Raw genomic sequence first — 14,435 nt, 5'->3', positions numbered from 1 at the left:
ATACTAATATTCTGTTCTCTGAAAGGAGAAATTAATTGCAGAGTAATGTAAGATATATTCCATATTGGGGAATTATTTCTGGATTACTATTTAAACTGGGTTAGTATTTCTTTTTAATATATCTAATCAAAAATTGTATTTTGTTCCATGTTTACTCCATTGTGTCCTTTTAATAGTGACTACTATACAATCAGTCATAGGAGTTGTTAATGTTAAGCTTTGAGAAAGTAAAGTCAGGCCTTTTTCATCTGTGGCATTCTTTATTTCTCAGTGATTTTCTGGGTTAATTTTTGAAGGAGTAAGCAGGTTTTTCCACATAATTTAATGAGGAATAACAAGTTATCTGAGGTATATTTGGCATTTTATAGTCTTATACTATAATGTTCAAGCAGCTAAGGAGTTTTTAAATAGGCATATCTTTAATTTTATTGTATTTCAGTGCTTTTTGATACTTGGAAGTGTTTGTAAGGAAGCATACTGAGAAGGCTTATAGTTCACCACATGTCTAGTTTTTTCTGTATCTTTAAGCTCCAAATATATAGACAGTCAGTATAATTTGTTGTCTATTCATTCAGTTTTTTTAATGTTCTGCAGCTATGTTGAATGTGAAGTGATTTAGAACAATTGGTGTCATCATTGGTAAAGAATTCTGAACACTTCAATCATGCTCTCATTTAGTTTCTTTAACTGTGGTTAGGTAGAACTTCAAAATTTCCATCCTGGCATTTTTGTACCTTAAGAACCAAAGGGGTATGTGAAAAAGAACTGGAAAATAAAAAATACATGTAAGTTTTTAAGAACTTGATTTTAACTAAAAGACCTACCATAAGAAAATCTCTAAGGGATAAAGGTGTGCATTATGTTTGGACTGCAGATTATGGATAATAAATTTGCCTCAGTAGTAATAGTTAGTGTGATACTGGCTGATTGGTGACCTTCAATTGGCATTTTTGGTCTAATATTCAAAGATGGCAGAGTGTGATGGGCTATGATGCTGAACCTGAAATGTGCTTTTCTTTTTCAAGTTGTCATTTCAACTGGGAGTTTCTGTAGTTCAGTGGTTAGCAGGTTCACCTCACAAGTTGTCATTTCCCTCTTTGTCATTTGCATTCTGTCCTTCCTAGCTGCTAGCTGTGTATTGTAGGAAGGTAAGATCAGAAAAGGTTTGGAGTGAAGTAGTAAGAAAGACGGAAAAACTTAGTATTTCTATCATGAAATGAAAAATACTGTTAACATATCATACTATATGTGTTGTATCATTGTATTTTTGATAAATTTAATTTTTTCTTTTAATCTGAATTTCATAATTGAGTCTTAATTATTCTGTCTTATTTATTACCAAGTAGACTTCACACAAATCTGCTAATATATTATTCTGTTCTTGTAGTTTTCAGCATATGATTTCATCCCATCTCCAAAATTAAAGCCCTCTCAAGGAATGACAGTCAATGATGATTTATGTTTTAGCAGAAAAAGAGTGTCAAGAAACTTATTTCAGAATTATCGGGATTTTAACCCAGAGTCTTTTCCAGTATGTGCTGCTGGTAAGTAAAAGGTGCAGGCATTGGACATGTTGAATTAAGTTAAAGATTTCTCTAAACCTCATAGTTCATTCAAGAGCTCATAGGATTTATAATCTAGTAGACAATTCAGATTCAATAAATTTTCATAAGGATCTGATAAAAAGGACTCTGATGTAATTGTCTCAGAAGACACTGGGTTTCTCACTGAAACCCTTTAAGTAGTAATGCAAGACAATATCTGCTTAATCAACAACCCATATTTGCTGAGTATCTCCTACATGTCAGGTACTTTTCTAACTACTGGGGATATAGCAGTCAACAAAACAGGACTTTCTGCTTAATCTTGCATTCTGGTTGGGGCAAAGCAAATATTAAATAAATGCAAACATAGTATGTTAGATGCTGATAAATGTCATGGAGAAAAAGCAGAGAAGAGAACTATGGGGGAGGGGTTGTTTTGAATAATGTGATGAAAGAATGCTGCATTTGGAAGGGAATATTTGAAGCAAACTGCATAGATATCAAGAGAGAAGAGTAAGTAATTCCAGGAAGAGGGAAACGTTAGGCAGAGTATAGGACATATTTGAGAAAGATTAAAGAAGCTGTAAACCTAGAATGAAATTGAATAAGGGGAATAGAAGTAGAAAATGAAGTCAAGAAATAAGAGGAGTCCTTATTTATAAGGCCTAGTGGCTATTAAATGAACTTTGGCTTTTATTCTGAGAGAGAAACATCTTGAGGAAAGAAATAATAACAGTTGCTTTATGCTTTCCAGGCTTGTTTTGGATGTTACATTTAAAGTAGACTGAGGACAAGGACAAAAACAAGGAGTCTGTTGTTCTAATCCAGGCTAGAGTTCATGGAGGCTTTGACCAGGGTAGCAGTAAATGTAGGAAAAATAACTGAATTCTGATTATATGTCACAGGCAGAGTTGATGTGATTTGCTGATGAATTGGGAATGGAGTGTGAGACACGTAAGTCAAGAGTACTCTAAGGTTTTTTGACAAGAGCAACTGGAAAAATGCTTAACTGCCTAAGTAAGTAGTACAGAAAGTAAATATTACGGTAGTTCAGAGGACACAGTCATTGTCCTGGACCATATCAGTTAGATAAGGTGTTAAAGAAGGAGATACTACTTGAATTGCACTTTTGGGGGATGTATATGATACATTTAGTTAAGAGAGATATCAGGAGACCAAAGGCTTATCTTAGGAATGGACTTGAGATATTTTGGGGACTGTAAAGGCAAGATTCATTTTAGATGGTCAAAGATAATTGGGATATGGGGAAACAATTGTGCTAGGCTCAAAAATTTTAGCTTGTATTTGTAAGCTATGGGCAGCTAATGGAGATTTTTTCATTAAGGATGATACACTTGTTTATAAATGGAATAGAAAGGAATTATCAGGAATATGTGATGACTGGATATAAAAGATGACGAAGGGGAGTAGAGAAATATTTCAAGACTTAGCATCCAGGTAGAAAAATGGTAATGTGTTGACAAAACAAAACCAGTTGGGAAGGGAAAATCATTTATAAGATAAACATTGAATTCATTATAGATGTTGACATTTATTTAATATCCAAATGTTACTAGTTATTGAAATTTGTTGACTCTGAATTCAGATGCAGTGTTTAGAAAAAACATATTTATCTTTGGAGAATTTATAAATCTTTATGCAGTAAAATTCCATAATATTTCATACAAAAATGAAATGTTTTAATGATTGTGTAGTTTAATGTTTATTTAATAGAGAAAAAGAAATGCAAGAAAAGATTCATAGTTTCTGTACCATTGAGAAGCTCTTACATAGTTGTACAATTTTTAAATAACTGGAGAATAAGACAGCATATAACCTAATGCTAGATTGGATAAGTACACAGGGATTCAAGAAAGAAGAAAATCATTGGTATAAAATTGTTTACAAAATTTCTAAGAAGAGGTTGGATTTGAGCTGGACTTTAAAGAAGAGAAAGAAGAGTTTGTGATTGGCAGTGAGGGAAGCTGTACTATTACTGTTGCAGGTAGGGAGAAAGTACAACCAGAGCAAGGGGTGAGATTAATTTAGAAGATGTCCAGCATGTAGAGGATAAAGGGGCGAAATCATAGAGAATTTTCAAAAAAAATAGAATCTCAGAACTATAAGGGATCCACTTATTGTGTAAACAAATAAACTGAACACCAGAGAGGTCATTGTCACCTCTTTTTCTTCAGACTTAATCCTCTGCCCAGAAATAACCTTAACCAGCCGTAAGAGAGGGAAAAGGATCTGGGAAATATGCCTGGATGAGTTTGGAAACCATGTGAATACTGTCTTACATATTAAAAAAGAAAGTAGAAAAGTTCTGCAGTAGAACTTCTTGGGTAGAGTATATACTACAAATATTGGGAGGAAGGAAAGTCAGGTCTGGAGAAACATTCCATGGTAAAAGGGGAGAATGTATAGGAAGAAATTGCCTTTATTCATATTTTTCAATACACTTTTCTCTGTACTTACACTAGTCTATCTTCTGTCCTTTAACACCTACCACTAATTGGATCTGTCTGATCTGCCTGTAGCAAGTGCTATCCCTTTCTTACCTGTCTGGCTGATTGTACATATACTCCTGTATTTATTTCTACACAAATGACACCAACATTTGTGAAATTAGGTGTATTCATGAAATAAAGTTAAGTTTTATGTTTTTCTTCTTCTTCCAAAGGCACTGCTGGGACTTATCAGACAAATCTTTCTGGGAAATGTACACAAGTTGGATTTTCACAGATATGTGGTAAAACTGGCAGTGTGGACTCTGACATGCAGTACCTGGGAACTACTAACAGTCATCAGGATAAAGGTTTAAATTCCAGTTTATTTGAATATGCATGATACATATAAATATTATGTGGGATTTCCAAATCTAGCTTCATATGTTATTTTGTGTAATTAGACTCATCACAAAAAGAAAAGGTGTTGTTGTAATTTTAATTCTTAAAATTAAAACTTATGGAAAATCTTCAAAAAAATTAAAGGAAAATTTAAGGGAACCCCTAAAAGGTTTTTACAAATAGACTTTTATCTTAGTTGAGGAGTAAAATGAAAAGATAATAAAAGACAAGAAAAACGTAATAAAGAAAAACACAGCAAATAGAAAGCACAAAATAAGAAGGTAGAATTAAAACCAAATGTATCAATAGTCACTGTAAATATAAATGGACAGAACTTACTACTTATGTAACAGAGATGATCTCATTTTATTTTATGTATTAAAATTGAAATGCTATTTTTAAGAACCATACCTAAAACACATTAAAATAGAATGGGAAAAAGTAAAGCATGGAAACAGATATATAGGCAGATACTCAAATCAGTTATATAAATCCTGATGTTAGGGAAAATATGCACACTAAAGCTAAAAACATTTTTAGGGCTAAAGAGGGTCATTTTAACGAAAAAAGAATAGTTCACTAAGAACGCAAACTTTTCTTAAATGTGTGTATATATGCATGTGAGTGTATATTTGTAATTTCATATAATTACAGGGAGAAAAGTAATAAATCTACAAATGCTAGTAGGAAAAAGAAGTTTGGATTAGATGATACAGAATATTTGAATAACATAATAAACCTCTGAAAGTTGTCTCAATTAGAAATAGAAAACCTGAATAGACCTATAATCTCTAAAATAATTTTATTTTAAAATTTTACCCATGAAAACAAACAAAATACCCCAGGCCCAGATGTTTTTATTCTTGTGTTCTGTCACACCTGCAAGGAAGAGGTATATCATTTCTTACACAAACTTAAAAAATAAAAAGAGGTTTTCCTAGTTCATTTTATGAAGTGAATATAACATTAATACAATGACTAGATAAGGTCAGTGAATAAAGGAAAAGAAATGATGGTCATGTCTCACTTTTATGAAATTCAAAATACTAAATAAAGTATTAGCAAACTAAATCTAGTAATATGTTTGTTAAATTTGTGTGTTACATATTTCGTCTAAGGAGTTTTCAAAAAAAACCTGTAGTTTAACTTTGTCACAGAATAGGAAGAGGAAAACCATATCATTGTGTCAGTAGATGCAGCTAAAATTCTGTATCCATGCATGGTTATAAACTACTAATAAACTAAGAATAACTTTCTTAACTTGATTAATGATAGCTATTTATATCTATAGCAAATATATAGCGGTAAAATATTAGAATTCACTTTAAGGTCAAGAACAACACCAAAGTGTTCCATTACCACCGCTACTGAGCATTTAATTGCCAATCCCTCTAATATTTATTGAGAACCTGGCACTGTTCTAGAATCTAAAGATCAAAATCTAGTAGAGGAGAAGATAGACAATAAATGAAATATAAGAATGGAAATCAGTGTGAAGAAAAATATGGCAGGGTAAGGGGACAGAATGTAATAGTTAAGGACTCTCTGAAGTGGTAACTTTTAAGCATAAACTTAAATGAAGTGAGGGAGTGAGCCATCTAGAGAAACAGCATTCTAGGAAGAGAGAACAACAAAATACAAATGCTCTGAAGTAGGATCATATTTGGTTTATTGGAGGAATAACATGGAGATCTGTGGAATGAGCGAGGGGGGAATAATTATAGGAGATAACATGTAGCCTTGTAGGGCATTTTTAAGATTTGGGATTTTATTCTGAGTGTTATGGGAAGGCATGCGAGTTTTTTAGAGAAATAGCATGACCTGATTACCTTTTAAAAGGATCAGAGCTGCTATGTAGAGAATAGACTTGGCAGGAGTGGGGGTAGGATATAAACCAAACCAGTTAGGAGGTTATGGCAATAGTAATGTTGAGAGATGATAGGTTTTTTATTAGAGAGGAAGCAATGAAAGTGATGAAAAATGGTTGGGTTCTGATATACAGGGTGGCCAAAAAGCCTCAAAAATAGATCATTCTGTCATGAATACTAATGTAATATGAATAAACCATTTATTTTGTATTCACCTAAGTTTTTAGACATAGTGATCACCCTGTATTGCTAATCTAGAGCCAATAAAATTGCTAATGAATTAGAGATGGAGCTTGAGAGAAGAGAGGAGCCAAGGCTAAGTCCAATGTTCTTGGCATAAGCAACTTGAAGAGAGCTGCCATTTACCAAGAAGAGGAAAATGAGAGGAGCAGATTTGCATGGGAAATCAAGAGTTTTGGTTTGAACATGTTACGTTTGGGATGTCTCTCTAAAGATGTTCAGTGGCATTTTGATGTTGAGTCTGGAGTTTAAGGGAAAATCAGTGCTAAGAATTTTGGAGTCATGCTTATCTAAAGAAGGCCTAGTTCAAATTTAAAAGTATAACATTTGAGAGGAAGAAACAAAAATTATCATTCCCTAATAAAACATGGTACAATGTAGTGCTTAAGAACATAGGCTTGGGAGCCATTGTGCCTGGTTCCATATCCCAGCTTTACAATTTCCTAGTGTGTGTTTTCTAGCAATTTATTCATTCCTCTTTACTTTTTTTTTTCAGTGTATGAAATAAAAATGAATAGTACCTATCTCCATCATGAGGGTTAAATTAGTTAATACACAGAAATTATTGTTAGAACACCAATTAGAATACCACAACCACATAGTTAGTACTCAGTAACCATCAGCTCTCATCCCTATAATCATTATAGTCCCCATCATTATCATATTACGATTATTAGATTATCTACATAGAACTTCTAAAAGAATATATGGAAAACTGTTAAAATATTAAATAAGTTAGGAAAGTTGCCAGAAATAAAACCAGAATGTAAAGGGGAATAAAGTTCCTAGTTTTCAGAAACTTTCAGAAAATGTAGTTTTTAAATAAGAAACCAACAGTAGCTGCAGACTGTAAGTACCTGGAAATCAGCACAAATTTCCACATTCTTTATGAAGACTAAAATGGTTTTGTAAGAGACATAAAAAAAGACGTAAATAATAAATGAAAGGAGATCTCATATTTTTAAACAGGGAGACTCAGTATCAGGAAGATGGCAAGTATTTGTAGATTAATCTGTACATTCAGTGACATTCCAGTCAAAATCCCAACAGGATAGTTTATGGAATCTGATAGGCTGATCCTGAAATACGTATCAAGAATGAGGGCAAGAACGGCCAAGATAATTCTAAAGAAGATTGAGGTAGAGAGAGGCTCATCCTATCTGCATGATGATAAATAAAACATTCAGCCATTATTGCAGGGATAGACAAAATAAGTGAATGGATTCAATAAAAAGCACCTAACAATAGACCAAAACATGTACATGGGAGCTTTATACATGAAAGGGAAAGAATGGACAGTTTAAAAAATGGCACTGAGAAAATTATACCATCTATAAGAAAAAAGTTAAATTTTAACCTCACACCATACAACCGTACAAAAATATAAATGCCAGATGGGATAAAAACCTGCATGTGAAAAGCAAAAAAAATCTGTAAACTCTTAGAAGATATGTATATATAAATAACAAATTCTCTCTTGTTTGATTACAGTGTATGCTAGCCTAAATTTTGGCAGTAAGACACAGCAAACATTTGGTGGTCAAACAGAACGTACTTCACCATACTCTGGTATAAATCCAAGTCCAGGAGGCCTCATTCTTCCATCCTGTCCTCTCTCATCACCTCGAACTAGTCCAAAGCACATATCTCTTACTGTATCTCCAAAGAAGTCTCAAGATAATTCCATTAATTTCTCAAATTCCTGGCCTCTTAAAAGCTTTGAAGAACTATCTAAGCCAAGTCCACAGAAAAAGCTTGTTAGCCAAAAATCGTCTGACCATACAGGTAGAAATGATGGTAAAAATTAATACTTTGTTCAAATGTATTTGTATGCTTGAATTATTAATTTGGTGTTAGGGTCATTTGATCTTTAAAAGCCAATAAATTACATTTTATTTCTCTGAATTAAAAATACCTAGGAAAATATTTAACAGTATGTTAAAAAGATCAAACTAGGTAAATAATAGCGTTTTCTAATGGACATGAATATAAATAGCCTGAGGGCCTATTAACAAATTTTAACTTTACAAATATAAAATGTCATTCATATATTTACTATAACTAATGTCTGTATTCATTTATTCAGTGTTTATTGAATGTTTAGTATATGTTAAAATAATTTTGAAGGGTTTTCTATTATTTTTTAAAAGTATTCTTAGCAATAGCCCATTCCAAAATCATGAAATTAGCATATAAGAAGTCTAATAAAGGCAACACCTATATCCCACATACTTTCTTATCCCCAACCTCTGAGGTAAGATGTTCCATCTTTAAACTACCTGCAAAACCACAGTTTATAGCCATAAGGCCAGTATGTACAGTATATCAGTTTTATCACTTTCTCTTAGCACTGAATCTTCATTCCTTTCCATTAGTTTCTTTCTATATTTGTCTTTCCTACAAGATGAAATATTGTATTGAAAGCTGAGACTGTTCAGTTTTTTTCTCCTCAGTGCCTAGTATTACTGCTTTACAGATAGTAGTCATTCAAATGTTGCTTATAATTTAATTAGGTCAGAAAAGTAGCCCATCTAGCTTATTATGGCCTATACCATACAAATATTAGTCATCATGATATGTATGGAGACAGAAATAAAACTTTGTATATAATATGTTTATTTAATATGAAAGTATTTCCAGTGGCTCATTATTGTTATATTTGTTAGGGGATACTGATACTTCTATATTTTCCCATTTTAAATAGTAGTCTTTATTTCTAATAAAAGATAATGTGTCTTTTTAATTTAAAAATACTGTATTCCAAGTTCTTGTGATTATAACTCCCACTTCCCAGAAATAAAACAAAAATAAAATATGTATTTTTCATTCAGGAGAAAATTCTCAAGAAAAATCGTCTCCAGTTCAACTAACACCTGCCTTGGTGAGATCACCATCTTCCAGACGAGGCCTAAATGGGACCAGGCCTGTTCCTCCCATACCAAGAGGAATCAGCCTTTTGCCTGATAAAGCTGATTTAAGCACAGTGGGACCCAAAAAGAAAGAGCCTGATGATATTTGGAAGAGTGAAAAAGATAGTCTTATAATTGATCTTTCAGAATTAAACATTAGGGATGAAGATTTGGATCAAGAAGAGGTTAGAACCAAATACCATTTTTAATAATTTAAAAATGATATTTTTATAATATGATAGTTGTTATTTAAGGAAAAATCAAGAACTTTTTATCCCATAACATGATTTCTTATTTATAAAAATACTTTATGTTCATTATAGAAAACATGGAAACTACAGTAAAGAGTCAGGAAGGAAGTTCATCACACCAAATCCCACTACCCAGAATAATTTACCATTAACTCTCTAAAGTGTTTCCTTCCAATATTTCACCTCTGCTTATGTTTTTCCTTTTTAAATTAAAAGTATGAGTAATACAGCAGTATACCCATGCATTAACTAACCCCTCCCAAATGAACAATTTGTCATGTTTGTTTCCTGTATAAATAAATGGAACATAACATAGTTCCCTCCTCACTCAGGTTCCTTTCCCTCTTTCAGAGGCATTTATGTTTTATGTGTATTTTGTACTTTTCCTATTAATATGTTATTTTGGTATGTCTATTTATAATGTATTTATATAATTTTGGCTTACTTCTTCTAGTCTTCTGCTGTTAGAAACAACACTGTGGTGAAATTTTTGAGCATGTCCCTTAAGCATATATAAAAATTTATTTATCATTATGAAATTGAGATGATACTGTATACTCATCTTTGAATCCTACATCACTCCATTTATACTATAAAAAAGTATTGTGAATATCGCAACTCTGTACATACTAATTATGTCAGTGAAGGAATGTGGTTGCGGGAGTACTTTGGATTCAGAGCACATTTTCCATAAATACTTCCTTTTTATCATTTCAGTCTGCCTGATATCAGGTTTAAAATGTTTTACATTAAATATGTAAACTGAAACACTTTATGATATTTTGTGGTCTTATTTTAACCACATTTTTAAGATGTAAGCATCATGTACTGATAATTTGCTCAATAATGTGAATATTAATGCATACTCTTTTTAAACATTAAGCATATATATAATTAACTTATCAAGTATCAAAATTAGAACTTAATGGATTAGTCATTCCAACTTCTTACTGCTTATAAAATTGTCCCTGTTTTTTCTTTTTTTCCAATTTTATTTCTGGTTGCAGAAGAGAATTAATTTAAAGGGATTAAACTTAGAGAAGAGGCATTTTCCTACATAACTCATAAATTTCATCTGATCTTATATATTTTTGCATTATTTCTATAACTTAAAGCCCTTTTTTCTTTTAGTGGATTATTGAAAGGCCAATTTCTTTTATATAATTATTGGTAAATATAAGAGGATATTACTGTTTTAAGATATTCAACTTTCCAAGAATTACTAGGAAATGGCCATACTATTGAATCAATCATTACAATTGATATAATCAAAATGTAAACAAAACACAATTAATGTATATTTATATGTTCCTTAGTTCAAGATTCTATTCCCAGCCTTAATATATTCATTTGTAATAATGATTTCTACTCTGCATTTCTAGAACTACTTGGCTTCAGAAGTCACATACAATGATCTGTTGTTCTTGAACCCTGACACTGGCAAGCTTGATGGGACTCCAAATTTTAGAAATTTAAAATCTAAGGATAACTTTTATTAATATAAGTATCTTTTAAAGTTAATCCTTCTATTTTTTCTTAGATGCAGAACTCTCTTAGGTCCCTTCGTAATAGTGCAGCTAAGAAAAGAGCCAAACTGAGTGGCAGTACTTCTGATCTTGAAAGCCCTGATTCTGCAATGAAGCTTGACATGACTATGGACTCCCCATGTCGATCTTCATCTCCAAACATCAGCTCTTACAGTGAAAGTGGAGTTTACAGCCAAGAATCATTGACTTCTTCTCTGTCTACAACTCCCCAGGGGAAGAGAATAATGTATTTTATTTTCTGACATGTCAAATGAATGCCAACTGTGATTTGTAGTCTGAAGTCCTATTATCATATTGAAAAAACTTTAGTTTCTAGTTTTTAAAATAGCAAAATATATTTAAAAGACACCTGAAAGGTTTATAGATAATTACCTTGCTTGGCTTTGGTTTAGGATGGGAATGGAGAAAGAACACACCAGATGTAACCTAGAGCACCTAAATTAATATAAATCCTATTCCCAAGCCCCAGTTATTCTTCTGCCTATCTAAGATTTATCCTAATACTCCTTGTTCTTTAGTTCTTCTCTGGATAATTGATTCTTTTGCAGTTGACCTGTAGCTGATATTACTGTTTTCATTTAAAACTCAGCACCAATATCCTCTAATTTATGGGTAAACTCCACCCAGCCATTACCTGACTACTTGAATTTTGTCATTCGGTTATCTAGTAGACGCCTAGGACTCCACACCATAGTGTTCACAAACTCCAAGAATTCTCCTTACAATAGTGCTGGAATTGGAGTTCCAGCTACCCCACACTGACAGAGAAATGTTTTCACTGTAAAAATTCAACAAACTTTTCCACATGACCTCAACAGCCTCTTAAGTCTTCCCATCTTGATTTCTGAGAATTTCTATGACCCTATTTTAGGATTTTGGGGAATTTCTTGCTTTCTTATTTTAGATGGAACCTAAGAGTAGAATTGCTAGGTCATAGAGTAGATGTACATTCCATTTTTTAAATAATTGCTAAATAGTTTTCTACTTTTTAAATATTACTAAATAGTGTGTACACTTTTATACTCCTATGAGCAATGTATGAGTTCCAGTTGTTTCACATCCTTGTTAAAATTTATTGTCAATTTTTTAAATTGTATTTCTCTTTGATTTTATCCTGAACCATGTTTATATACAACTACTTAAAATTAAATATTTAAGATTAAATTTAGTTTAAATTATTTTCACTAAAATGAACTGGAACCTCTAGTAATGTGTAGAGATTGCATAATCAAAGAAGAGATGGTGTTCTAGAAGCTTTAATGGAAAAGGGTGTTTTATTTCAGTGGTTCATAAAATTAAACTGGATTTTTGTGTCCTGCTGTGAGAGGTTTGTCTCATCCCATGATTTCCTTCTCCATATTTTTATATTTATATAGCAACTTATTTTTCAGTTTGAAATGTTCTCTTACTCTCTCTTCTGTTGTAATTTCCTAGAATAATCAATATATTTACAAAATGAATTTGAAATGGCTGTGTGGACTGGTGAAGTAACTGTGTTTACATTAACAGACAATTAAAATACATGTATTTACCTTTTAGGCCTGAAGTCCTTCCCTTAGCTTCCATGAATGTGAAGTTTTATGTTATATAATCCTACAGTTGCAAGTTCCTATAATTTGGAACCCAGTTGGGTAGAAAGTTGATTTTATATTTTAACACTTAAAATTCAGAATTCCCTGTATTATCTCATGGAGTTTTCCTCTTCAGATACTAAACTCTGTGAGAATGGAGTTCAGTATACCCTCATTTATGAGCTTTAATGAGTTTAGTATTTCTACCTTTAAGTTTAATAGCTTTAGAGCAATTATTCTCAACCAGCTTTCATCCTGCCTTAAGAATCAGGACCAGAGAAAGCCACTATTTTGTGCAGGGCTTTCATTTACCCTTAAGTGGGCTGGGGAGGAAAAATTGTTGAGAACTTCTCTTTCAGAGACTGAAGTATTTTCTTTCATCCAAATCAAATGCACTCAGTTTAAGTGTAAATTGACTATCATCTATCTATTGTAGTGAAATTACTCTTTTAAAATATTTAACATTGATTTATCAGTAGACCAATTAACAAATAAGTCTTCCTGCTGCTAAGAATTGTACTCCTTTGTAAAATCTCTTCTTTATAATATCCATCACTGACTTATTGATGTTACAACACTCAGTAAGTTAAAACAGTTCCTAAATGTTCAGGTTTAACATTCTTCAGTTTACTTTCTTTGTGAAACAAAACCTGTAGGCCTTTATAAAGTCAGGGAAGTACAGCAAAGAATTGTCCAAGAAGATAGCAACTTTTGTTAAAATCACTTGTTGCTTACCTTTCATTTATAAAATAGTTAAATCTCTATTTTTATGTTACTGTTTATGAGGGCAGGACGTATATTAGATAATTATGAATCATTTGATTTAGTTTCAGAATGGACTGTTTTTGTATCTTTTTTTTTAAACCCACAAAAGATTATACAGTACAAGCTGGAGAGTCTTCATTTCCTTTGGCAATCCTCTCATGAATAATTAAGAACTGACTATATGTTAAAAAGGTTGGAAGTTCAAAGGTGAATTAGGAATACCAATAAAAAATTCTTAGCCATAGTTTTTCATACTTGCTGCTGCCTTATTATCTAAGTTTAGTGGGTTGATAAAAAGTATAGAGAATGTTTGATGTAAGAGTTTTGAAAAGCTCTAGATCTCAAATGTTTATTGAAATTACTTTGTTTTTTTATAGGACAGAAATATTTCCAACATTTGGATCAAAACATTGTCCAACAAGACTTTGTTCTGCAAAGAATAAAAATTCTCAGATAGCTGAACAAAGCCTCATTACAGGTATTCTATAACTGTTATAAATATTTATAGAAAGTATAATTTTTAAATTATGTCAAAAGTAATGCATTTCAGATTGAGAATTTTGTAGTTACCAATTAAGACAAATTAATCATCTTTTTAAGTCCTTAAAAGGCCATTTTGGCAAGAATATATTCTCTGTTATTCTTGAAAGAAAAAATATTTACCTGAATAGTTGATCCCTTTTATATGCCATGTTCCCACACCCAACATTTTGATTTAGTTGATAAATGGAATGTGACCTGCCCATCAGTTTTTGAAAGCTCTTCAGGTGATTCTAATGCAACATAGTTTAATAACCACTGGGCATCACAAAAGACAATTTCTTTTAAAAACAGTATTTAACTAGTAGTTAAGTTCATGTGTATCTTGTGTTAAGAATTTTGTGAACTAAC

General features: G+C 32.0%; 1 protein-coding gene across 4 annotated transcripts in view; it reads left to right on the top strand.

Annotated features, from left to right (window-relative positions):
- Positions 1-14,435, top strand: part of TOGARAM1 (TOG array regulator of axonemal microtubules 1) — a 68,360-nt gene that overhangs the window by 11,940 nt on the left and 41,985 nt on the right. For 2 of the 4 annotated variants that reach the window (XM_057488487.1, XM_036881348.2), the window contains exons 2-7: positions 1,388-1,544; positions 4,228-4,362; positions 7,993-8,286; positions 9,333-9,595; positions 11,202-11,434; positions 13,922-14,022. In XM_057488487.1, the coding sequence (XP_057344470.1) occupies positions 1,388-1,544; positions 4,228-4,362; positions 7,993-8,286; positions 9,333-9,595; positions 11,202-11,434; positions 13,922-14,022 (1,183 nt within the window). The remainder of the gene's footprint in view (positions 1-1,387; positions 1,545-4,227; positions 4,363-7,992; positions 8,287-9,332; positions 9,596-11,201; positions 11,435-13,921; positions 14,023-14,435) is intronic. The other 2 variants (XM_036881349.2, XM_036881350.2) reach the window with 2 other exon arrangements.

This window comes from Manis pentadactyla, chromosome 11 (assembly GCF_030020395.1).
Source record: "Manis pentadactyla isolate mManPen7 chromosome 11, mManPen7.hap1, whole genome shotgun sequence".
Lineage (NCBI taxonomy): Eukaryota > Metazoa > Chordata > Mammalia > Pholidota > Manidae > Manis > Manis pentadactyla.
Note: the sequence above shows the minus strand (reverse complement) of the source record. Positions and strands in the feature narration are given on the sequence as shown.